Source organism: Scylla paramamosain, chromosome 8 (genome assembly GCF_035594125.1).
Source record: "Scylla paramamosain isolate STU-SP2022 chromosome 8, ASM3559412v1, whole genome shotgun sequence".
Lineage (NCBI taxonomy): Eukaryota > Metazoa > Arthropoda > Malacostraca > Decapoda > Portunidae > Scylla > Scylla paramamosain.
In genome coordinates, this window is record NC_087158.1 from 22,387,040 (window position 1) to 22,413,498 (window position 26,459).

General features: G+C 38.7%; 1 protein-coding gene across 1 annotated transcript; it reads left to right on the top strand.

Moving 5' to 3' along the window:
- The first annotated feature begins 3,774 nt into the window (after positions 1 to 3,774).
- On the top strand, positions 3,775 to 26,459 carry LOC135102555 (zinc finger protein 768-like). Its single transcript, XM_064007837.1, has 8 exons — positions 3,775 to 3,914; positions 4,640 to 4,741; positions 4,976 to 5,659; positions 6,526 to 6,795; positions 7,165 to 7,248; positions 18,829 to 19,334; positions 22,781 to 23,009; positions 25,378 to 26,459. The coding sequence occupies exons 2-8, from the start codon at positions 4,658 to 4,660 to the stop codon at positions 25,855 to 25,857; spliced, it is 2,337 nt and encodes a 778-aa protein (XP_063863907.1). The 5' UTR covers positions 3,775 to 3,914; positions 4,640 to 4,657; the 3' UTR covers positions 25,858 to 26,459.

Below are 26,459 nucleotides of genomic sequence, written 5' to 3' on the forward strand. Positions count from 1 at the left end.
CTCTCTCTCTCTCTCTCTCTCTCTCTCTCTCAGCAAATTCCTTTTCCTGATATTTTACCTTCACTTTTCCTTCCTTCCTCTTAAATCGAATTTTCTTCTCATTTCCCCTTTCGTTATCCTCTTTTTTTTTTCTCTCGATCTTCTTTTACTTCATGTTTTTCCTCACTTCACTCTTTCCTTTCCCTCATCTTTTTTTTCCTTCCTTTCTCCTGTCGTCTCTATCTTTTTTTTTTTTTTTTTGTCCTTTCGTCTATCGTCTTTTTAACTTTTTTTCCCCTATATATCTTTTCCCAGAATAAGGTCTCGTCAGTTCTGTGATAAAGGTTAAACAAAAAAGTCATGCACGTCCATTCCAGAATTAAATATAGCCTAAGATCGTGTTTTCCTTCCTTCTTTTTTATATATATATTTTTTGGTCAATACCCAGTTTCGCATAGCCATCTACTGAAAAAAAAGGTTTATTCTTTTTGTGGTACTTAAAATAATCCTACTTCTCTTAATCTATATTTCTCACATATTCGTATTTTTGTTTCATTATTACTGTTATCTGAGTCTGGGAGGCGATGTTGCTGTGTTCGTGTGTTGGTTCGCGTCCCTTTCACGAGTTGCGCCGCGATAAAGTACTGGCGGCACATTCTCAAACATTCTCTCAAACATTTCCGCATCTTACCTCGACTTGAACCTCAAACCTACTCTAGTTGAAATCATTAGGGTCTTCAGAGGTGTTTCCATGATTCCAAGGATAGATTAAAAAGGTTTCTGCATCGTTAATGACAAAAGTACCTTTGACAATCCATTAGAAATCATCTCCGTGGCCTTTGAAAATAGCCCTTATGAGCTCAGTGTTTCAGTATAGGAACGCAAAATTGTCTTTCTCCCAATGACCCGATACGTATCAGTCTAGCCAAAATTACCAAGGGCCAAGTGAATTTATTCCTTGACTGCCCCGCCATCACTACACCGTGAAACTAATAAGGTTAGTTTCACACTTCGCTTTCTCACCACGACTATTTTAAAGGCCACAGAAATTATTAGCCAGTTCTCAATAGTATTTCTCCTGTTAATAATGTAGAAATCTTACTATTATGTCACCAGAACCATAAAAACATCGTATAACTTCAACTAGAGTCTTGCGTTTGGTGAAGGTGCAGCGCAGAAGTGTTTATGGTCCAACCGGGGTGTCTCGAACCTCAGCTCACGGTGTCGTGGAGGGAGTTCATGACGTCAGCACCCAGGTTATGTTTTCTTCATGCACTGAGATACGAGAAAATTGGTGTTTTGCCTCTTGAATTGTCTACTTTTAAGATGATACCCCCCAAAAAAATGGCTATATTTTTCTCGCACGAAGATATGAAAAAATGTGTATTACCTGTTAAATTGTCTACTTTTAAGAAAATACAAAATAAAATGTGCTGAACATTTTTCGATCCTCGCTGTTCTTTTCTTTGTTTATCTGATTATTGGTTTACTCTGGTTCCTTCATATATCACCTCATGAAGGTAGTGTCACTTGAATTGAATGGACTACACATCACCAATACCATCACCACTACCACTATCACTGAGATATACCGCGTACCCACCCATCTCTTCCTTGCTTTGTTTCTGCCACTCTGTCACAGTAACTTTAAGAGATTTGTTACGCCTGTTTCTCCTTTTCTAAATCCAAATTGCCTCTCAGATAACGTTTCATCTTTTTTCAAGTGTTGTATACATCTCTTTCTTGTAAGTTTATGTCAGGAACATGTGTGGTTTCCTCACGGGAGACGTGACAGTGGTGGTGGTAGGTGTGCCTGGCTCTGATTTGCTCGTGGCTTTCCTCAAGATTTCTCTTTTTAATGCAAATCTGATAAGAAATGCGTCCCTCCATCGTCCTCCTCTCCTATCTTACATTTCCTTTCCTCGCTCTTCCCCGCTACTTGCCGTTCATTTCCATTCCCTCTTTCAACCATTATTCCTCCTCCTCCTCCTCCTCCTCCTCCTCCTGCTCCAAGCCCTAGTTTTAATTCTGTTCCCATTCATATATTTATTATTTTTTTCTTCCTTACTTGCCAGCCACTATTAGAGAGAACAGTAGGTGGGGAGGAGCCTTTCCTTTTACCATCTTGCGCCTCATACTTGAAGTTTGTGTAGTTTATCACAAAAGATCAACAGGTCTGTTGCTGCTTCTTCTCTTACCCAATCTTTCCTCCCATGCCTTCTCCCCCGTTTTGTTTTCCTCGTCCTACTTCTCCTCTTAATAGTTGATATGTGCCAAGGTTCCAACAGGTACCCGCGCCTGTCTTATAGTTATTGTATGTCTAGTCTTGTATTTATTTTTATTAATTTATTATTTTCCAACAATCAGTGGTCAGTTTGGGTCTCTCGCGTTGGTCTTGGCAAAGCCCCGAGGGATCAAGTGCATTTCGATGTGATCTTTTGTAATTTTCCTTCGGCAAAGTGCCTCTCGCTCCACTGATTTTTTTCTGACTGGTGGCAACAAAGGAAAGATCAGGAAAAAAATGAGTAAATAAAAAAAAATCCTTTCAGAATCTGCCTCCCACTCCCCCCACTCTCCGCCCTCAAGTTCCTTCAAGACTGCTTAGCTTGCTACCTTGTGCTTTCTGTGCCCAGACCACCTTATTCCCTGGAAAGGCTCTTTCAAGCCCCACCCACTTATAAGAATATTCAGAGCTTCCTTGATCTTGGATGTGGGAAGACGGTAAAATATAATTATACACACACACACATACACACACACAGACGAGATGACAGAAAGCAAAGGAAGAGCTATGGAGACGGTGCCACGCGAGGCCTTACTACTACAACCACACTTCATTGTGGTATTCATGCGATGCTATCCTCCCCCACTGGGAATCAGGTAGTTACCTTGTCTGTCCCCAGGAGGGAGTAACAAAGCACCTGCGGGCGTCTGTGTGGAGGTCGGAGAGAGAGAGAGAGGAAGCCATTCCATTCCTTTCCTCGAAAATTAAACGTATTCCATTGTATCCTAATTTACGGTGAAGCATTGTAATTTAACCTTTAGGCCGCTCAATTATTACGTACTGTACCTCTCCCCTAGGACGCCCTCCCTTACCCTCCCCCAGGGAAAGGAATTGTAAGATGACTTGACGCTAGCCATGTTCGTAGGAAATATTAAATGCCAGCCGAGCCTTTAATCGACGTCCTGTCACGGGTTGTGCTGTACTGTACGTTGTCTGTGCTGGCAAGAATAAAGGATGCAGGGGAGGGAGGAGAGTACACGGTGTTTGCTTTTTATACACTATTACTTCACTTTTACTTAACTTTTTTATTTTGATCATGTAAGCGAGGAAATACAACGATGCGACGAATGTGTGTTTAATTAACCTGTGAATTAAAGTGATGGGCTGACAAGAAGCCACAGACAGTGTGCACGGCGGCGCCGAGGCATCCGAGGCTCGGCTGGCTGTCAGGCTGAAGTGAGGAAGGGCGGCCAGGCTGAGATGAGGGCTGAGAAGCCACAGAACTTAACAAGTATTCTGTTTTATACCTTACTGGCCTATGACAGTTTTCTCCAATAGTCTGAGATATCTGGAGAGGCCAAATTCAATGGAAACAATACAGTTTCGCTTCTTAGGACGGTTTCATGACCTACCATTATCGAATAAGAAAATGGTCATGAAGACTCGCATCACATTTGCGCTACAATACATCAAACACTATCACACTATAAAACATACGACCACAAACCACAAATATATTCCTAAAACATACAAAATAACATCAAAACTAACGTAGATATCCCTGAAGTAGCGTGTCTTGCATTTTTCTTAAGACTTTCTGTGACAGGTGAGGGCTCGCGCGTCGCTCTTTATTGGAACCAAACAAAGAAATCGTCCATGGCGCCGCGGTGCTGTGCTACTTCATACTTCACGCCATTAGTACTAGATTAAGGTACGTGAGGCCTTTACCATGAGCCAGGGGAGCTAGTAGACCTACTGCCTACCTCACCACCACCCGGGGGAGGTGCTGCGGGGTGCATGACGGGGGAGAGGAGGGAGTGTGAGGAGGCGCTGTGTTATTTATCATTTTTTGTGAGTGCATGACAGTAGCTGAAGTCTCCTGTGTGAGGGGTGGTGTGGTCTGTTTTGTGGCAGTGGTGGTATGTTGGGGCTTGTTTGGACTTGCTGGCATGTTTAAGGCTGTAGGAAAGGAATGGAGAAGGAGTTATGAATTATTCTAGTGGGTATGTGTATACGTGTGTTGCTTGATTATGTTACTTAGGTGAGTGTTTCCTTCTTGGTTCTTTGGGTATGGTTTGACTAGTGTTCCTTGTAATGGGTGCTGGTATTCTTGTCTCTAATGGCTTACAAGTAATTATATTTATTTTAATTCAAAGTTCTCCATATATTGGGTGACCAGTAACGTTTTGACACGATCAACTGATGCAGCATGATCTTGTGCCGCCTACGTTTGTCTGGAACACTGTTGAGTGGCTGTCTGTCTGTGGTTACGTTGTGATTCTAGTGTGCCTCTTCATGTGATCTGTAATGGAAGCTCATCAGTTTAGTTAGTTCACTCACATTAATGTCATCCTTGTGAACGTGCAGTGTCATACGGTTTCACACATTATCTTATGTTGGGTGTGTTTTTTTCTAATACTTGTTCATGTTTTCCAGGTTTAAATTAAAATTTCCATGATGGGGGATGGAATGTTGTCGCTGTCATGGAACAACCACAGCACCACATTCTGTCACATGCTCTCAGCTTTAAGGCTAAAGGTTAGTAAGGCAGTAATTCCAGCATTTGGAGCTTAATTGTGAATGATGTGTATTGGGTTTGGTAGGTAGGCAGCTGTTTTATCAAATGGTAAATGTGTGTATTTATTTTTCAACTTCCTATTTCCAAAATTAAGGTACATTACAATTAATCTCATTGTTGTTTAAGAGAAGTTGCTTTTGTATGATCAGTCACATTCTGTAAGATATTAATATTATTATGACTTTATTTTGCAGGAGAGGTACACAGATGCCACTGTTGCATGTGAAGGCAAATTCTACCCAGTGCACAAACTGGTGCTGTCAACCTGCAGTCAGTACTTTGAGGAAATGTTTGAGCACACAGCAGGCAAGCATCCAGTTGTGCTGCTGCAGGACGTGAGGCGCGATGAGCTGGAGGCGCTGCTGAGTTACATGTATGCAGGCATTGTGAGCGTGGCGCAGCGAGACCTCTCCAGGCTGATCAAGGTGGCTGAACTCCTCCAAATCAAGGGGCTTGCTGTGCCAGATGAAATACCAGTGGAGAAGAGGAGTAAAGCGAGTATTGGCCTCTCCAGCAGTGCTGAGAAAGCATCCTCCAAGTCTCAGGCATGTGATGCAAGTGACGACCGGAGCAGCCCGCATCCAAAGAGAAGGAGAAGGGGGGATAGTGAGGAGTCCTTACAAACCAGGTCAGAATCTCCCAACACCCACTACAATCCAGTGTCCCAGGAATGCTATAAAGCTGATTACCACAGTCAAGAACCTGCAGTAGAGGAGGCCACCCATAGACTAGAGGAGGCGAGTTCTGACCCCTGTGATGGAGACATGGAGGAGCATGACAAGAAGGGCCACTCCGAGAAGGCAAAGCACATAGAGAGCAGCCAGAGCAGTGACAGATACCAAACACACACTCAGGACTCCTCCAGAAGCCAGTACAAGGTATTCAATGGGCAGCATTCCTTTATTAACACTTCAATTTGCCTGGAGTTCTAAAATCAAACTAACATACTTAACATTATAAGAAATAGGTATCTTATTGTAGCATACCATTGTAGAAGCTATAGCATATATTTAAGAGGAAAACAGATTATGTGGTTGTGTACATTGGAGATGAACTTCTTCCTGTCATAGGAAGATACTCTGACAATTCAAGTGATGCATTTTTTCCTCATTCCTTAATACCTATGGAACAGTAGTTAAAAAACTGATCACAGTCTTTCAGATTCGGGCATTGTTTTTTGTGATTGATGTTAATACAGACTAATCACCTAATGATTAGTTTTGAGTTTTTAGTCATCTTTACAAGTGCAGACCACTGTGTTCATTGCACATCACACCAACTGCCCTAAACCCCAGACACTGTCCTTTATTATCAGTGTATGGTATTGCAAATGAATCATCATTATCCTCATCACATCAATTACCATCACCCTTTTAATCAGCTTTTTTTTCAAGTAAGGTATGTTTATAGCAGATAATAAGGAAGTTAATATCTTACCTAGGAAAAGGAAATATGTGTAAGTTTTTAGTGTGACACTAATGAATAGTTTGCATATGTTAAATTGCCAAGGATGGGTAAACATAGTAATTCTGTAACTGGCTGATACTCCCATCCATTGGTCTACATAGAACTAGTTTCATTTAAGTGAAATTCTCATTACAAGAAGCTTGTTATCACCTTGCTCATTTAAATGATGTAGACAAGAATTATGTTTGATGTTGTCCAGTTGACAAAACAGTGAGTAGCTTTATGCTTGAGATAATTTGCCTCAGAAAGTTGCTAAGTACCAGAAATGATCTTTCAGGATGGAGGGGAGGAGGCCATAGTTATTAAGGAAGAGACATGGGAGGATGCCAGCGAGCAGCCCTCCTCCAACTCTCTAGGTGGGGGCATGGAGTACTGTGGGGGCCTGCCAGCAGATCCACCAGCAGAGGGTAGTACTCAGGAGGATAAAGGTAGACTCATGATGCCTGCCAAGGACTATGAAGACCAGAGTCACCAGACCCAGCTGCCCCCTCAGGCTCTTCCGGAGGTGGTGGTAGAGGCTCTGGCAGGACCCTCAGGCATGCACGAGGTTAGCTAAGCATTGTAATTGATATATTTGGTCTAGTTTTCAATCATATAGTATTTGAATTATATTTCTTTTTATGATTATTTGTATTTTGGTTGTTGATATTTTTCTTTAATTTCCATTGTCATCTTTATATCCTCTACATGAATACTTGAATTTCTTAATTCTAGAGTACAGTTTAATTTTGTGTAGGAAGTCCGGATGCAATTGCCACTGCATCAACTCATACCATACTATGTGTGTATTGATGCATTTTTTAAGCATTTAATTTAATGATTCTTCTATTTGATATGAATTGCATAGTTCTGTATTTGTACAGTATCTGATGACAACTTTGTTAGTGTTAACTTGAATGATATGTCATATTTGCAGTGGCTTGGAGGCAGTGAGTTTAGTGGAGGAATAGCTACCTCAGATAGCTATGGCGGTGAGGGCAGCCCGCCTCAGAACCCAGTGGTGAGTGTTCCTGAGGCTTTGTGGGGAAGGCAAAGCCACTGTTAGGTTTTGTTCACTGATTTTTGTGCTTTGTCTTTTGTATAATGTATATTGTAGAGTGAAAAAATGTAGTGGCACACAACATGTAAGTTCAGAACACAGTGGTGGTTTTGTCTTCTCCAAATTGTAGTAGTGTGTTTTACTGTGTTGATGATGCTTGTTCTGTGGTGACTGGAAGCATTCAAGACAGTCTTAGGAGAACATTAACAAATATGGAACGTTCTACAGAATTGCTATATTGAAAATTATGGTGTCAGAGATTAGATACAGTAGTTTTAGATATCAGTAGACAGTAAACAGTTTTATATCAGATTTTATTGTCCATTGTTAAGGCAACTCCATATTTGTGTTTGTTTTCCCAAAGACTGTTGTGTGGCCTGGAGGTATGTTGAAAGAAAGAAGGACTTTTTGAGGCATGTTGAATGTGTCTCTCAGCCTGTATGTGGTGATGGCACAGCCCTTGAGTGCTCTGCATTCAGGCCATGCAGCTCTTTGATGTGTTGTGGGAATAGAAATGCACTGGAACTACTATTTCAACCTTCATTTGGAAGTAGTACTATAAATGCCTTACTAGAATTGGTATAGTAGTGCATTGATTCTTACAGTTACAAGCTGCTGATTAGCATTTCTATCAAATGTAGCCAGGCAAAAATCTAGTAATTTACTTTACAATCTGAATCAGTATGTTCCTTCTACTGCCATTGTCACGCTAACCATATCAGTGTGAGTTAGAGTTGTGCAGAGTGCATTCCGAGGTACCATGGCAACTAATAACAAAAGGAATGTTATGAATATACACATATCCAAGCTAACATGCTATGATCAGCTTTCATAGAAAACTTGTCTGGATTTATCCAGTCAGGCACCAATTCTGTTTTGTCGCTATCTGCATAGCACAAAAACACCATAAAGCTCATCTGTCACAACTTCCTGCTATCATAGCCTGTGTGGGGAACAGTTACTGATGAGTGAGGATATTCATTTTATGTTTATTATATTTTCATTATTATTTTTGTAATAGTGTTTCAGTGCATTCCAATTGTGAGACCAATTAGTGATGTGGCCTGAAGACCATTGCTGATGTGAATGGATATGATAGAGTAAGATTTCTCTCATTCATAAGTGTGGTGCTCTTCCTTGGAGCATCATGGAACCCCTTGAGAAATTGATCTGAGTGCAGGATTAATTGTCCATGAAAGACTCTGGGGATTTAACCTCCATCAAGAGAACTAAAAAATGTGAGCCCAACACCTTTGCTGATCAGGCCAAAGTCACCAAGGCCCAAATGAATTTTGGCTAGCTTTCATTGTCATTTCACTAAAATAAGACTGGTCATTGGTCATCTTGAAGCAAAAATAATTTAGTCACGAAAGGAATGGAAAAGCCAAGCTCCTCACATTATTTTAAAACATACAGTATATAGATCATAATACAATGTATGATATTTTGCATCATTGCAGGTTGTTATTTCATCATTATTCATATTTGCAAGATAGCTATATTTTCCCATCCCAGTTTTGGTAGAGGGCATTTTAAACCATATATATTTGAACATTTTAAAGTTTTTACTATCTAGTATAGTGCCAGACAGTCACAGCCCCATAGCATAAGTTTTGCCCTTGTTATTTACCCCAGTTTGTCCATACATATACTGTTGTGGTTTAATCTTTAAAAGAATTAATGTCAGATATTAAGTTCCCCAACTGAAATGTTCATGGAATCTATTCACTCAGCATTGCTCTCCTGGCCTGTGTATGACATTATAGATAGTCATTGTGTATATGTGCATGCTTCTCTGCTTCTCAAGGTAAGCTTTTTTAGCATTTCATAGTGTTATTAGTTGTGCAAAGCAAAAATATGTGAAAATCTCTTTCTTTTATACTTGGTCACATGTTTGGCATTAACCTGTAGCCAAAAAAAAGATTAGCTACAGAATTCTTTTGTTGCATTCTGCATTTAGTTTCTTATTTTTCTACATTTGTACCGTGTGTGACATTTGGTGGGTTACTGTTTACTAAAGATGGAAAGTGCAAATACATCTTCCATATCTGTGCAATGTTCTGCATCAGTGCAAAAGAAATGGGAAAATTTGAGCTTTGGGATTTGCTTCTCTGCTGCATAAGATATGCTATTTATGCACAGTTCCCATTAATGAAGAAATTGAAAGGACTCTCTCTCTCTCTCTCTCTCTCTCTCTCTCTCTCTCTCTCTCTCTCTCTCTCTCTCTCTCTCTCTCTCTCTCTCTCTCTCTCTCTCTCTCTCTCTCTCCATTATAAGTTGTTCAAATTACATATTAATATTTATAATGAAAATTCTAATTAATTCTTGCAATAATGAACAAATTTACTTGCATTTTCATGTATTTTATTTATGTACCAGACTGATATAATTGAGACTTTTTGGTATAATTGAGACAGTCCCAACCCCACACACACACACACACACACACACACACACACACACACACACACACACACACACACACACACACACACACACACACACACACACACACACACACACACACACACACACACACACACACACACACACATGCACAAAGTCTAATTTAAAGTCCTTTCTTGGCTTGTGAGCCTGTATGGACAGAGAGTGTAGACACACATTGACTACTGTCCCTTGCATGCAAGTATGATGTGCAAGTATAACAAAAAGTAAAGCAAAAGTGAAAATGTTGTTTTTGAAAATGTGTCGGATAAGCTGCTATATTTTTTTTTATTTATTTATTTATTTATTTACTTTTATTTTATTTTATTTTATTTTATTTTATTTTATTTTATTTTTATTTTTTTTTTTTTTTTTTGTGTGTGTGTGTAAGGAGGTGTAGGAAGATAATTGTGAATAGTGATTTTGATATTTTTAGAAGGGGGATGAAAGCTATTGTGGATACAGTTTTGGGCAAGTAAGGGGAGGGTATTTGAGTGTTGATGGTGGGGTTTCTTATGTGTATTGTGATGTCTGCTACTGGAGGGATGGTTGCTGTCAGTCATATAGAGCATTGTTTACATGTGGTTGTAGGAGTGGCTTGTGTTGCTCAGTGAGATGGTCTTAAAAATCATTCCAAGCCTCTTCAGTTTCTTGCACACTGCTTTATAAAATTGTAACTCATAAATTCCAGAACAAGAAGAATATTTTTGGATTCCTTATCATGTTGTTTTGTTGTATATTATGTAATAAGGTACTATACATTATCTATTTTGAAAAATTCCTAAAGTAAATTATTTTATCATAAATGTCACAAGTGGAAAAGTATAGTTGGTACTTGTAATTCTTTATATACAGTAAAACCGCCCTAAACTGAACCTGAATAAACTGAATACAGATCACTCAAACGCCCTTATAGCAACTCTGAGTGACAAGCAAAATTACACTAGTAGTACAGTGCATATGTTATGTTAGCTCTTATGTGACCAGTGTGTTGTGTACAGTTAAGTGAGCTCTTAAGTGAACACTGTGTAGTTGTGTTATGTTAAGTGAGCTCTTAAGTGACCAGTTAGTGCATTGTGTATAGTGTGTAGTAACAAAATATGCAATATATATCTATTTTGGGGATTATAATGTGCGTCTAATGTGCTAGCAAATATGCTATAAATAACAATAAGCGTATATGTTTACATACTTACATAGAAACCAGCCAAAAACGTGTATTGTCAGATAAACTGAACTTTCAGGTAAACCATTGGCCACCTTGTCTCATATATTTCAGTTTATGGAGGTTTTACTGTATTTTTAAGATATGACTAATGATTAATAATAATTCAGTAACAGACACTTAGAACCTCAGTATTACCTTAGCATCAGGACTGTGCATACTTATTTTCTTATTCATATAGAGAGAAGACATATCAAAGCCAACTAAAGATTCATCATGCCTTGGTGGTCATCTTGTCCTGATTAGTAACATGGTGAATTTGCATTCACCAGTGCCTTAATGAGTGGACAGGGTTTCACTCCCTGGTGACAGCCTGTTATGAGTAAATTACCTTGTCTTCACATCAATTCCCCTACAGTGTTTGTATGGTGCTCCAAATTTAGCATAATGGCATTATGTACATAAACATTCAATTCCTCAGATGCTATATGCAGATCGTCCTTGCACATGCAAGGTGCAGCAGTCTGAATAGCTCTAGTGCTCCTCTGGTTTCTAGAATACAGTCAGTGAATGCCAATCTTGTGTCATAGCAGCACAGGCTACTTGGAGAGTATGTTTTACTTAAGGCTTTTCAGCAAGCATAAAAATTGGGCAGGGACAAATTGACTTACTGGCATCTCAAGTGCATCTCTCCTCACTGATGCCCATAGCAACAATGACCAGTATTGCATAGGTTACCAGTGCCAGTGCTTATTGTGTTTTGGTGACGTGTGATCAGCTCTGTTCTCAGGGTGAAATGTATTATGTTCTGTTGATGCTGCAGTGTTTGTAAAGATGAGTACAAGGCAGACAACTCACGGTGATATTATTCAATCAGAGATCTTCACATCTCAGACTTAAATGGTGTTGATATAGCAAAATACAATATTTGACAGCTTATAAGACACACTTAATTTTGGATAGACATTGAAAAAAAAAGATAAATAAGTGGGTTAAAGCTCTAAATATGAAGTGAAGGGTTTCATCTGACATTTGAAGTCCTCTCATATGTACTATTCGGGTCCTTATTAGATCCCAATATTGTACATTTAAAAATCTTGATATCTGCTAGGACCTACCAACACTGGTCCTTGGACCAATCATGCTGTGAGATGTAAACAAATATGGCATAGGCAGTGACATTGTCAGAACCCAGAGGGGTAATAAAGTTTGCACATAATATTTTTTTATCATCATTCTACATGTAATTCTAGTTGTAATATTTTAGTACATTTTCAAAGCATAAGGATGTGTGAAAATAGATTTACCTTGTGCTCTACAACGTATTTTTATTTGAAATATTCAGTACAGACCATCACCATGAGCCGCCTTACCTTGTGATGCTCTTTTCACTTATAAAATCTTTTGTTTTGTTAGGTAGTAAGCAATTTTCAAAAAAAGCAATAGTTTCTCATTAGCTTCAAGTTTTGTTGAACATGTATGCAAGGTAAGAATGTTAAAAGATAGGTGCAATTTCAGTTGTATAAAGGTGTCTTACCTCAAGGAATAATGACATCATACTAAGGAATGCAGTGAATCTTGCGCATGTCGCCAGGTTTGGTGTGTAACCGACTGCAGTTTTGTTTTGGTACATGCAATATAAGCATTGTCACCTGACTGGTGTTATTTTATGTGAATTACTGGTAAGTACAACCTTACAAAAAAGTTGTTTTTGTGGTGTAGAAGGGATCATCACTTTGTTTACATGTGCGAAGATGTTTGGGGTTTGATTTAAGGACCACTGTTGCCATAGACTTGCCACCAGTCACTGCCCCAAAGCTGAACCTTTAAGCCTTATAAGATGCAGGCTTATTTTCTGAGACTTTTTTTTTTTCTTTTTTTTTTAAGGTATGTCTTATAAGCCATCAAGTACAGTATATGAATTTTAAAACACAAAACTTGCAGAACCCCATACAAAAATTTGTGAAGGAAGGCAGTGACGGATTGTCTTTTCACAAACGCAGTGGTATCATCCCTTTATCCATACCCCACAGCTTCTAGCTTGTCTATGAAAGCAGTTGGACTCTATCCTGACTTGTACAGCAAAGCAGCTGAAGGGAAGCAGCAGGGATTATTCCGACTCATACAGTAATGCAGCTGAAGGGAAGCAGCCTGGATGGCACCACTGTGCCTGTGTAAAGACAATTCTTCACTGCCTCTCTTGACAAATTTTTGTATGAGGTTCTGGAAGTTTCACGTATTCTAATTCATGTTTTGCTACAATGACACCATTCAAGCCTGACATGTGAAAATCTATAATTGATATCACCGTGATTTGTTTGTCTTGTACTCATCATTACAAGCACCACAAAAGCAGAACAGAATGTGCTTCAACCCATGAAAAAGCCAATTATGCATCACCAAAGACACAATGAATACTGACACTGGTAACTAATACTGGTCATTGTTACTATGGAGGTGAGCAAGGAGAGATTCACTTGAGATGCCAATAAATCAATTTGCCCTATCTCATTTGTTATACTTGCTGGGAGGCCTCAAGGAAGACACGCTCCCTGAGCAGCAAGATTGGCATTCACTGACTGTACACTGGATTTTTGGACCTCTGGCAGGGACTTGCTCCCCACTGAACCCCCTAATGGTAATATATTTTTGTCACCCGTCCATATCAGTCATTCATGGTTCAGACAATCAGGAAAATACAGTGCACAAACTGTTACACACACAGAATTTTTACTCTATTCATGTTTACCTACTAAGAAGAGAGAAAAAGGTCTTTGTAGAATCAAGTGTATGATGCACAAGAAATACGTATCTGCAGTTGTGAGATCACTGCATGATCCACATTAACATCAGCAATTATCTTCTGGCAGTATAGTGATATACTTGTTACATGGAAGAAGGAGGGGGTGTATTCTGACTTAGGGGGGGTTATATTCTAGCCTGGCTCATTTTATACCTGAGGGAACAAACTGGTCTATCCCTTGGGTATAAAACAGCCTAGCTTATGATAACCCTGGGAAATTATGCTGGTTGTGCTGGCAACAATGTTTACAAGTAGTGGGATACATTATCTTGTATTACTTTCAGTGGGGAACCACTCTAGGAGTCAAAACCTGGCAACAATGATGACTTGACACTGTACAGTATTTCTTTCAGTGGGGAACCACTCTAGGAGTCAAAACCTGGCAACAATGATGACTTGACACCCTACAGATTCATTGGTTTTCTTTAGTAAGCAAAAATTTATAATATTTGGTGTATATTAACAGAAATATAACAACTTCATACGAAAACACAGTGATATAAATGTTGAATTTTTATCTGACCTTCATGGACCCCCTGAACACCAAGAATGAACCCCTATGGGGTCCATGGACCCCAGCTTAAGAACACCTGCTTTAGCTGAAAATCTAATATGGTTAGTGAGCTTTCATTGATTGTATTGATCTTTTGGGACAAATGAAGACCTTGTAGACTCAGTGGTTAGGGGAAGGAAAACAGATTACACTCACTGAGACTCCTGTAACACATTTTTTTCACTCTATTATTATTGTAAAGTAAAATCAATTTTTGCCAGACATCAGAAGCCCGCATAACACGAAGAATTGGCGACCAAAGGCAGAGATTACCTTGTGTTTGAGCATTGTTAACAAGCATGTATAATGGAAGATTAAAAACATGTTAAGGGGTTGCCCTACTAGGTAGTAGATAGGAAGAAAGGCTGGAACATAATTTTCTTCATAGTCTTTCATTTTTAGAACTTGAAATTTTTGTAGGGACATGATGCAGTGAGGCTAAAACCATCTTGATTTGACTTTACACACTGATTATTTGCACATACACTTTTTCTTTGTAATCTCTTGGGGCCTCAGTGTTACTCTTAGTGCTGTCAATTACTAGAGTCCTTGCATGGCTTTTCCTTTGTCTCAACTGTTGCATTATTGTTTCATGAGTGTTTTATCAATCATTATGATGCCACTGCCAGGCATCCTGTGGGGTAAAGAACTGACTCATTTGTGAATACACTAAATGATGATCTCTTAATTAGCCATTTGTACAGTGAAATATGACAAGATATATAGCATAGTTAGATCAGGTGAATTCATTCATGCAGAATAGCAAGATGCAAGATAAAGGAATGATACATGTTCAACATAATAATTATAATGTTGTTTGGACATAGTCTTGAGAGAGGTTATTCTTGAATCTAATAGTTTCAGGTTCATGGTAGTGATGTGGTTTCCTGTGCAGTGCCTGGCAGGGGCAGTGAACAGTCAAACATGTGCTTGGGGAGTCAGGGCTGTGGTTTTCTTGGTTCAGTCTTTTTCAACTCTTACAACCTGTCTTTCTGTCTTTAGTACTATTTAAAGAATGTTGAGCAATATAAGAAAAATATTATTTTGAATGGAGACGGTTATCAGTTTCATCCTGATTTCGTACATTGATTGTGGTTTTAATGATAAATAATGAAGTCTATAAACCTTTAAATCCTTAATGAAAATACATAGTGTGTGTGTGTGTGTGTGTGTGTGTGTGTGTGTAATATATATATATATATATATATATATATATATATATATATATATATATATATATATATATATATATATATATATATATATATATATATATATATATATATATATATATATATATATTATTTTACACACACACACACACACACACACACACACACACACACACACACACACACACACACACACACATTGTAATTGAGGTTAATGATTCTCATATTCATTCTGATTTTGCATTTTAAAATTTTTGCTCTTTGATGAATCTCGTAATAGCAAAAGGCTGTCTTTGTTGTTTCTCTTTAAATCAAAGGCTATCAGTTTTGTACAAACAGAAATTGAGTGTATGTTTCTTGTCAGTGAAAATTTTTTCAGCTATAAACTGATTTTTTTTATTCTTTTATAATGGTTACCTCTGAAACTCGCATCTTTGAAAAAAAAAAATTACATTCTGTTTTCATTGTATGAATGTGGTTTTGTAATAATGAAATGTACCTCACTTTCCACACAGCTTCTAACAAAAATAAGATGTATGTGTTTGAACATAATTCTGTAAATATTGAAAAATGCCACGCCTGCCACATACATTCATTTTCAATGGAAATGTTCTATTTCAACTTATTTTCACAAAGTGGAATTTACTCCACCTACTACTTCTATTAAAAAATGTATGTGTGCACAGCTGCCTATCACTTCATATTGAAGCATATACACTGCCTCAGATTACCAGCATTCAAGTAATGACCCAAGTCCAACGTCTCCCACAGGCGGGGAAGGACAGTGTTGGGGAAGGCGCAGGAATCAGGCCCAGGCTCGCCTCTGGCCCCAAGCTGCACCACTGTTCCTTCTGCTCGTACTGCACCCCCAGGAAAGACCACATGACCATGCACATACGTACGCACACAGGGGAAAAACCTTTTGGCTGTCCCTATTGCTCCTCACGGTTTGTTCAGAAGGGCACCCTTAATAATCACATTCGAACCCACACTGGAGAGAAACCTTATGCGTGCCCTGCGTGTCCCCAAAACTTTGCCCGGAACAGCCACTTGAAGAGCCACTTGGCAACTCATAAGGAGTCTTTGGCTCTATAGGCTTAGAGAAGCTTTATCTCATGGTCTCAATTATCAAAACTATCAGTCTGTGTATCATCTTTGATCCTGTATAGTTGTTAGATGCAGTGCTCAGATATTAGTTCAGTTACGACCAGACATTATATATACATATATTGTTTGTATAAACACACATTTTCTGGATGACTCTACCTGACTATGGATAAGATAAAAATTGAAAAGTAGTGGTGGACACAGCTAACAGAAAAGTTAGCTTCAGTGACTGTTTAACTGCAACACATGACTTACCTTCAATAACATTCATCCTCTTAACCTATGAAAAATATAATGAAAGCTAATGCTAAGTGCTAATTGCAGTTTTTTAGGTGGAGAGTGGATGGCTGTAAAACAGTAATACAGATGAAATTTTAAGATGATGCAATGTAGACACAGAGCTTTCCAAAAAGGTGCAACATGCCAAGATTTTGTGATGATCAAGATGAACATGAGTACTGTAACTAATTGAATAAATGAAATCAAGCATTGGTTTACATTCACAAAACAGTTTATTTCCTTTGGCTGCAACTGCATGAACTGCATGCCAGCAGCAAGCAGTCAGGCAAAGGTTAACAGTAAAAGAAGGATAACTGTGCCAATCTGTCCATTTTCAAATGTGAACAAGCTGCCATAGGCTGAACTTTCCATCTAAGATTACATCACAGATCATGATAATAGAATATTTAGTGTCTGACCAAACCAGGCTGGAACAAGCATAAGTGATTCTAGGATTAGCATACTTTTCAGAACTAAATTTAGCTACTGGTCTTAATGTTTTCAAAATTTAATTCCCCTGTTTAGTGGTTAGTAGATTAGCAGAACCATGCCCAACAGTGATGAGAAGCATACCATTTTTTCATATAATTTACAACTTAGCACATTTCATCTGAAGAGATGGGAGCTTGTGATAGACTTGGTGGATGTCAGAATGACCTTCGTTCTCCGTTAAAGGTCACAACTTGTACCTCACATGCTGCTCAACATTTATGAAAGTTAAAGGGTTTTGTCATTGTGTGATGAGCATTACAGAAAGCAACACACACACACACACACACACACACACACACACACACACACACACACACACACACACACACACACACACAAACACGATAGCAAGCATTATCACTGCTTTAGTGATACTACCTGTGCAACATTTAAAACAGCACATACTCATCACTATGCCCCTTTTCACACAATAAGCCCAGTAGCCTCATCACAGTATCCCATCCTTACAGATGTGTGGGTGGCATGTAGTGAACTCCGCAATATTATAATATTCTCACTACCACCACCTCGTGTTTCTTCTGGTCTCCATGCAGGAGTGGTTAGCCCTGCATACTAGTGATGCCGTTCATGGATAGAGATTTATGTGCTGTGCACATTTTGTGATGCTATATTTACAAATTTATATGATAAATAAAAATAAAATATATTGATATTTACAGTGGGAATAATTGTTTTACTATCCTTGTTGGGAATGGGAAGCCTTCCTCCTAGAGTGAAGTTCCTAGTTGTGCTGAAAGCACCTTCCTTTGCCTTGTGGTGTGTCAGTGTTTTCTTGCCATGCAGCAGGCAATCTGTGTCCATGCTCCCTGCCTGTCCCAGTAGCCTGTCTCTGTATTGAGGTTGGAAACAAGATTTCACTAGTAATATGTAGTTGCATTATGACTTGTCTAAATTTTTCTAAAAAATTGCTTTGATCAGCAGCATCTTGAATGTGGTTTTCATTGCTCCTCATTCTTTCTTGTGTTTGTAGCCATAGATTTCTTTGCTTCAGACCCATAAGTCTTTTGCCCAAAGTTGCTCCTATCTTAGTGTATCAGTGGTTTACTTGTTTGATATGAATTGGAATAAGTTTTCATTTGTGATATAATTGTATAATTGTGTTATATCTATTCATTAAAGTATATTTATCTTGAATTAGATTCTACATCAGTTTAGTATTATTTGTACTGTTATTACTTCTAGCCAGTTTTCAGAGTTCATAATTTTAACACAGCTTCTTCCAGAAATCTGGAAAATCACTGTATGAAAAGGGAATTTAAAGCAGCTTCAGAAGGTGTGTTCCATTGCTCTTTGTCTCAGATAATGTTTTAGCCTTGTATAACCTACAGAGAAAAACTGATGTGAATTCTTTATCTTGGCCATTGGTTCATGAAGTCAGTAGGTTGAAGTCTTTTTATATAGCTACATTTTCCAAAGGGCCAGAAGCACCAAAGTGCTATTTAGCAGTTTTGATAGTGTGCTTCATTGCCACAAGGTGAATGATCAACGCCAAAATCTTCTACAGGCAAAAGAAAGCAGAGGGAGACATGTTGGAGAAGCTGTAGAAGGATCCACAGGCCGCAGAGGAGCAAGACTCAACACAGGCGCCAAGTTGCACCACTGCACCTACTGCTCTTACTCCACCTACAGAAAAGACCATCTAAAGATACACATCCGCACGCACACAGGAGAAAGACCTTATGGATGCCCCCATTGCCCTTCGCGGTTTGTTCAGACCAATGCCCTCCGCAAACACCTTATGATTCATTCCCGGGACAGATCATCTCTGCACAGATGCACCCTTTGTCCCTTCTCCACATCTAGGAAAGATGCTCTCATCCTCCACCTGTGTACACATGCTGAAGATAAGTCACTGCTGTGCAAGTTCTGCAATGTCCAGTTCTCGGACAGCAATGTTTTCCAGGCCCACATCCGCACTCATGCCCAAGAACGAGTGTTGCAGTGTTCCCACTGTCCCCAAACCTTCAAACACCAAAAAGCCCTCACTGCTCACATGGAGACACACCAATAGTTCTTCAGGAAGACTGTATTCACCCACCTATAGGCACTGTCAAGAACTTGGGTTGACTGCTATTTGTGGAAGCATTTACCTCTAATGTGTTTGTCTATTGTGCCCCAAAGAACCTAATGAACATAAAAACGTTTTGATGAAATGAGTAAACGTTATTCCTCAATTTGATCTCGATACTATTTGTGTAGGACAAGATTTTAGTGTTGTAGAATGTTAAGGTAAGACTAGAGTATTGGTGGTGCAACAGTATTATGCTCAACGTTTCTGTGCTAAATGTATTTAGTAGGTTTTATGCACTGTTTTCATTGTGCAAGAGATGTAATGGTGACAAGGGAGAAAAGCCTGTACAAATTAGATCAGAGATAAAAGTAAGATTTTTTATGTTTGATAAATTATGTAGTGTGTATGAGTGCAGTTGCTGTGTTGTATGTATGTTTCTTAATCTTATATAAGACTTCTGTCCCCTGCATTGGTCAAATGCTGGTACAGGGGAAGGGAAGAGGTGTTCAGGGCTGGTAGCTTGGTCACGGTGCTCCAGTGTTTGTGTTGTTCCTCAGTTACTGCCAAAAACTTAGAGAAAATAAACAATAAAATGCTGTTGGAGCATTAGCACTCACTGGTAAGAGACCATTTGCCTGTCCTTATTGCCCCTCGCCATTCATTGGTGAGGCACCTCAACAGCCATCCTTAGCTTTCCATTGGCAAAAGGCCAGTTTGTTTGTTCACCTTGCCTGCTTCAAGAGACCTTCAGGAGGCACTTGTGGAGGCTTGTGTGGAGATTGCCTGCAGCTACCAGTGATAAGTGTTTTATTGTAGGTTGTAGTCATTTTTATGAATTAAAGTCTGACATTTTCTCCAAAAATAATGTTAATGGTATGTTTATTGTTCACCTTGACAGTCATTAATGTTTCATGTTGTTTGTGTTGCTCACCATGGAGAAACAGTACCATGGTAATACATTTTTAGTTTTGTAATGGATTCAATTTTATTGTTAGATATTTGACTGATGTGTGTTTGAGTGTTAGTGACACTGGTAGAAGTGTAGGGAAGATAGTCACTTTCTAGCTTTATAACATGGAAAAACAACCTGCCACTACATGTACAAAGGTCATGTAAGATATTTGTTGAGAATGTGGAATTGGTTGGCCAAAAAATGTCATTTGTAGTGCCAGTCTTTTAAGGAGTATCTGTGTATGAACAAATACATTTTATATAGTATTCTGTCCTAGACATGCATTTTAAAGTACAAGAAATGTTTCCCTGCTAAATGGTTTGCACGTCCATCATCCTCTGAATTGCTCTGGACAAATGAAGACATATATATTCAAAGTTGCAGTCACATGCAACCCATAACAAATCATATGTAACTCCATGTGGACCAGTCATGTTCAATTCAACACTGCCCAGAAGATAATAGAAAATTGTTTAATGTGAAGTATGAATTGCAATAGTCACTTTGATAGTATGTTTGTTTACTTAATAAACATTAGACCATCATTCAGCATTTCTTCTTAAACCATAGTTTTCTTTATGTATTCAGACTTATTAACATAATTCAACAAAGGTTTATGTTGGGATGTCTAATGTCTGATGCTTTTACATCATTGCATACAAAGTATCTGATTTTATTTTCCACTTATTTTTGTTGTTGTCCAGCAATGAGACAGTGATATCTGTTGCCAAGGAAACAAATCTGTGCACCTGTAAAAAGGGAGGAAAATGGCACAAATTGTCATTCATTTCATTTTTTACTGGTAATTTTTTTTCACATGACCAGTGTTTTCTCAAATAATTGGGATGGCATATAATGAAAAACAAAATAAGCTGAAACACTTAAAATTACTTACAAGACATAAACAGGATAAATTTATAAACCTGAACATTTACAGATTGCAATTAGGTAGATCTGAAAAATGTACACAGATTTTGCTGGTAATTGTGAGAGTATGCATAGAATGAAAAAGCTCACTAAATTATGTCTTGTCTGAGCTTTGCAGCTGGGAAACAGTAAATGATGACTTTATTTCAGATTGCTGGTTCTTTTTATAAACAATGGATGTACATAACTTTTGCTCAGTTGTATTGTTTGAAACTTTTGTGGAAGCAAGTACAAGTTGAACAAATGCAACGTGGAGTTGTTGTGGAAGATTAAGTCCATAATCCTATACAGTTTGGCTTCATGGAAAGAGTGGCAGAAAGTGAGATGGCTAAGAGAGTGTATATGAGTATTGCAGATAAGGTGGATGCAAGCTCAATTACAAGTGAAATAAAGGAACAAAGTGTAGAGATACTTGTATGTGAGAGAAAAAAGTGAGAGGAGAATGATGGGATTTGAATATGCAATAAGGAATGTCAGAACAGGAATATATTAGGAATCTTGTTTACAGTCATCCCTTGGAAGTCATACAGAACAGGCATCACATAATCTGTAAGGCTAAGTAAATATGGAAGTCTTATGACATTGTGTTGCAGCACAAACAGGCATCAGTTATTCTGTGTAGATGCAAGTCTTATGATATTGCTTAGCAGCTTTAGTTACAGGTGGTAAATTCTGTAAGAGGCAAGATCATTCACTAACAAATATGTGAATCTTGTCCATAATGCCATTCAGGAAGAGAAAAGATATCCTAGTAGAAGCAGTAAGGAAAGTAGTGCTTACTGTCAACCTAATAATATGTATTGTTTTATTACTACATAAAATGCTGTCTTGCAAGCTATTAAAAGAGGAAGTTATGCATTTAACTATAACAGGGCTTTATGACCTTAGCTGCATAACAAAGCACAAAGCTGTTTCCTGGAAGGGAACTTATTTATTTTTATATTTCTAACATTCATTTTTTGTTTTGTTTTTTGGCCTGTAGTGTTAGTAGTTATTAAATTTCAACTCTTCTTTTTTTGGTCTTAGACAGGCAACTCCTTATACTTTTAGAGGCTTAGGTGTCCTGCTCTTGGTGGCACAGGCAAGGTTTCATGAGTGACTGAAAAAGTAGCTGACCCTTTGTGAGTCTAGATACACAGCCCAAGGATCCCTCATCACTGAAATGTTGCCACATGACTATACTGTTGTAGTGAGGTTTTCTGAGAATGGAGGGAAGTCCAACCAGTGCAGCTCATTGGTATCTTTGTTAACTCCCATCTCTGATCTCGTATGTCTTCCTGTATTTTTTTTTTTATTACTTGAACTAATCACCACTATTTCTTTTCTACTTCCTTTGGATCTTCTCTCTACACAACCATACACTGTTTTCACTACTTATTTTGTATAATTTTTGTGTATTTACAGCGCTATCGTAATTTTGAGCTGTGGCTTATTATGGTTGTGTTAGCATGCAGTTGTAAAACTGTCCTATATATTGATATTCATGACTCAAGAATATCAGTTCATTGGATCTTTCCCAGAAGTGCAACCTGAGACAATGGTGCAACTAAAATTGGCAACCACAAGCACACGGCATAAATGGCTTTTTGTCGACTACGTCAGACAGTCTTGCAAGTTGCAACTGTGCATGTTTGGTGTTCAGTGTACATCATTCCTCAGCCCTGATGAGACACTGCTTGTCCCCAACAGCATGGACAGCAGTCTGGGGGCAGGAGAGTGGTGTCCCACAGGAGCTTCACCACCAACAGAAGGCACAAGTGCACTTATTGCTCGTATTCGACAGCCAGAAAACACAGTCTGACTGTTCACATGCGAACACACACAGGAGAAAAGCCTTTCCAGTGCCCTCACTGTCCTTATCGATGCAGCAAGAAGGTGAATTTAAAGATTCACATCAGAACTCATACAGGAGAGAAACCATTCACCTGCCAACAGTGTTCTTTCCGTTCAGCTCAAAAAGTCAACCTATTGAGACACTTACAGACACATGTGAGAGGCATTGGAAGGAACAGGAGTAATCATTAATGTTGCAGATCTTTGCTGCGTTTTGAATATTAGTTATGTGGAAACTTTACATGTGTATTGGACAATGGCATAACTATGACAGTAACCAAGTCAACCTTTGCCACATGTCTATACTTTTCTGTCTGGCGCCCTTCAGGGATTTCATTGAATACAGTAATATGACATGAGATACATTCAAGCATACTCATGTACTGCATCACCTGATTTGTTATTTTCATTGATAGTTTCGTGAAATACACCATTTGACAAACTTTAGCGAATGTAATGATATTGTTCATTACACATAACAGATGAATATTGAGAATGCATTGATTCTCTTCATTATGAAATGTCAGTGAATGTTACGTATTCTATCCACATAGAACAAGTGTTAATGCTGAGATCAATATTACCCTTGTAATTGATCTATAACCTCTCTCTCTCTCTCTCTCTCTCTCTCTCTCTCTCTCTCTCTCTCTCTCTCTCTCTCTCTCTCTCTCTCTCTCTCTCTCTCTCTCTCTCTCTCTCTCTCTCTCTCTCTCTCTCTCTCTCTCTCTCTCTCTCTCTCTCTCTCTCTCTCTCTCTCTCTCTCTCTCTCCCTCTCTCTCTCTCTCTCTCTCTCTCTCTCTCTCTCTCTCTCTCTCTCTCTCTCTCTCTCTCTCTCTCTCTCTCTCTCTCTCTCTCTCTCTCTCCTCATCTTCTTCCATGTGTAATGAAGATGTGATATTGCCCATGCTTGATAGTAAGAAAATCTATTATAATATGCACATACATACTATGTTGATTGACATTGTTAATTGTACTATTGTTTGAAGAGGTTGCAAATTAGTATATACAAGTAATGTTGAATAAAATGTATTGTCTGTTGTAATTACATTAATTTCTCAAAAGAATGTAATCTTCTTGTGTAGAATGCAATTTCCAAGACCATTTTAATGACAGACATGAGCTCAGTCATCACTGTAGTGGCCAAGAAGGATATGATCTCAGAGTGTGGGCTTGGCAGTTTCCACAAATCAATCAATACAACTGACTGACCCAGTGACACTTACAGTTAACTGCTGAAGATCTCAGGATATCCACACATGCATGTTTCTGAGCACACACCCACACACACACACACACACACACACACACACACACACACACACACACACACACACACACACACACACACACACACACACACACACACACACACACACACAGTGCTGCAGCTCATTGGCATTTTGTGCAGCTGTCAATTGACAGATTAATGTTTGCTATATGCTCACAATACTAAGGTATTTCACAGATGAATGAGCAATAAACACCTATTGTCCTTCTTGAGCAAGAGAATGGGGTGTGTGATGTATGAAAGCTTTCAGCCTTAGCCTCATGTTAGACTGTGAGCTTTAAGCTCCACAAGCCTTATAACTCGTATTGCAACACTGTGTCTTCTGCCTTTCTGATTTGAATAATTCTTGAGTTACGTGACGAGGAACTGACAATGCCTCAGTCATCATATTTTCACTGCATTATATAGTTTTTAACTTTACTGTTAAAGTGAATAAAGTTTGTTATGTATGCTAATGGCACCACCTCTGTATCTTCTAAGGAGACAAATGATACATGGTGAGTTGGAATGCAATTTTAGACACTGTTATGTATGAGTCAATGCATTTTACGGCACTTATCTTTATTCCTAAAAGTGTATAATGCTGTTTTATTCATAAAGGAATAGGTTTCTCAGAGCCACTACTCTGTTATGCGGCAGGAATGTGTTCTTTGCATCCTGAAGATATACAGTGAGGTGTTATTAGTATTAGTTTTCTTTAATTAAAGCTAGTATCAGACAAACAAATCAGGGAATATTTCTGAGAACTGTTCTGTTGGTGTATCTCTAAAACATCAGGTGAAAACATTAGGTGAGCTTCCGTCTGTGCTGTAGTCTCATAATGTAAAAATTTAAATGTGGTCAAGATCTTTGTTTATTATTTACATGTCTGATGTAAAAATTTGGATTTTTTTCTAATTCCTGCTTGTTTTTCCTAATCCCTTAATATAGTGGCAACATGAGGGTTGTGTGGTTTTTGAACATCTGTGCTGCTTTGCTACTAAGGCATGAATGGTGTAGGATCTGGGAGATATCCTGGAAATAATGTGAGCATCTTCAACAGGCAGGCGTGGAGGGTGACACCCAGCGAGAGGGAGGAGCAGGGACTGGCGAGCGAAATGTACGGGAGGTACACCAGTGTCCTTGCTGCTCATATATAACTCCTCGGAAAGACCACATGAAGGAGCATATCCGCACTCACACTGGAGAGAAGCCATTTTCCTGCCCACATTGCCCCTACCGGACTGCCAAGAACAGCGACATACACAGACACATGCAGACACACACTGGAGAAAAACCCTTTGCCTGCTCCCAGTGTACATTCCGTACATCACGAAGAGTCAACCTCAAGAACCACCTCCGCACACACTCCGATGGCAGTTCGAGCAAGGAGTTTGCCTGTCCCACATGTGACTACAGATGCAGTCGGCAGTGGGCCCTCACACGCCACCTGCAGACTCATGCTCACACCTGTCCCTACTGCCAAGCATGTTTCCCCCGCAAGTCACAGCTCACAGTTCACCTCCAGTCCCACATACAGTAGCAGTAGCTTGCCTTCTTTCTAGCTGCCTTCTCTAACCATAGTGAAAAGACAGTCAGGTTGAGGAATTTTTATTCTTTGTTACATAGTTGATGCACATTCTTCCTGATGGAGGGAGACTAAGATTTGTAGATGGCATTCACATCATTACCTCACTCAAACTGTTAGCAACTATTCATAATATATATATAGTGTCTAAATGCACAAACATTTTATTGCTTTATCATTGGTGACATATGGTCTTTCATATATAAGCTGTCCATAGATGTTATGGTTGATATTTTTATAAAGGAGAATTTTCTTAGACCATATATGTGGATTCCAGATATTCATGTCATTTCCTATAAGTTAAAAGTTATTCATATGAATGGTACAAAGTGAAGTAGAAAACTGGTTACTCTCATGTCATTCTAAAGCATAATCACCCTTGCCTTCAATTCATCTTTATTGAAAATACGTGTTCTGTCTTGTGAAATTGTCATTTATATCTATAAATAATATTTGATATCAAAGATGTTCCTATGCAAATCCATAATTTTTGTTTCAGGGTTAGTTATTTATGTACATTCTATTATTTTGAAAATAAATTGAATTTTAATATGAAA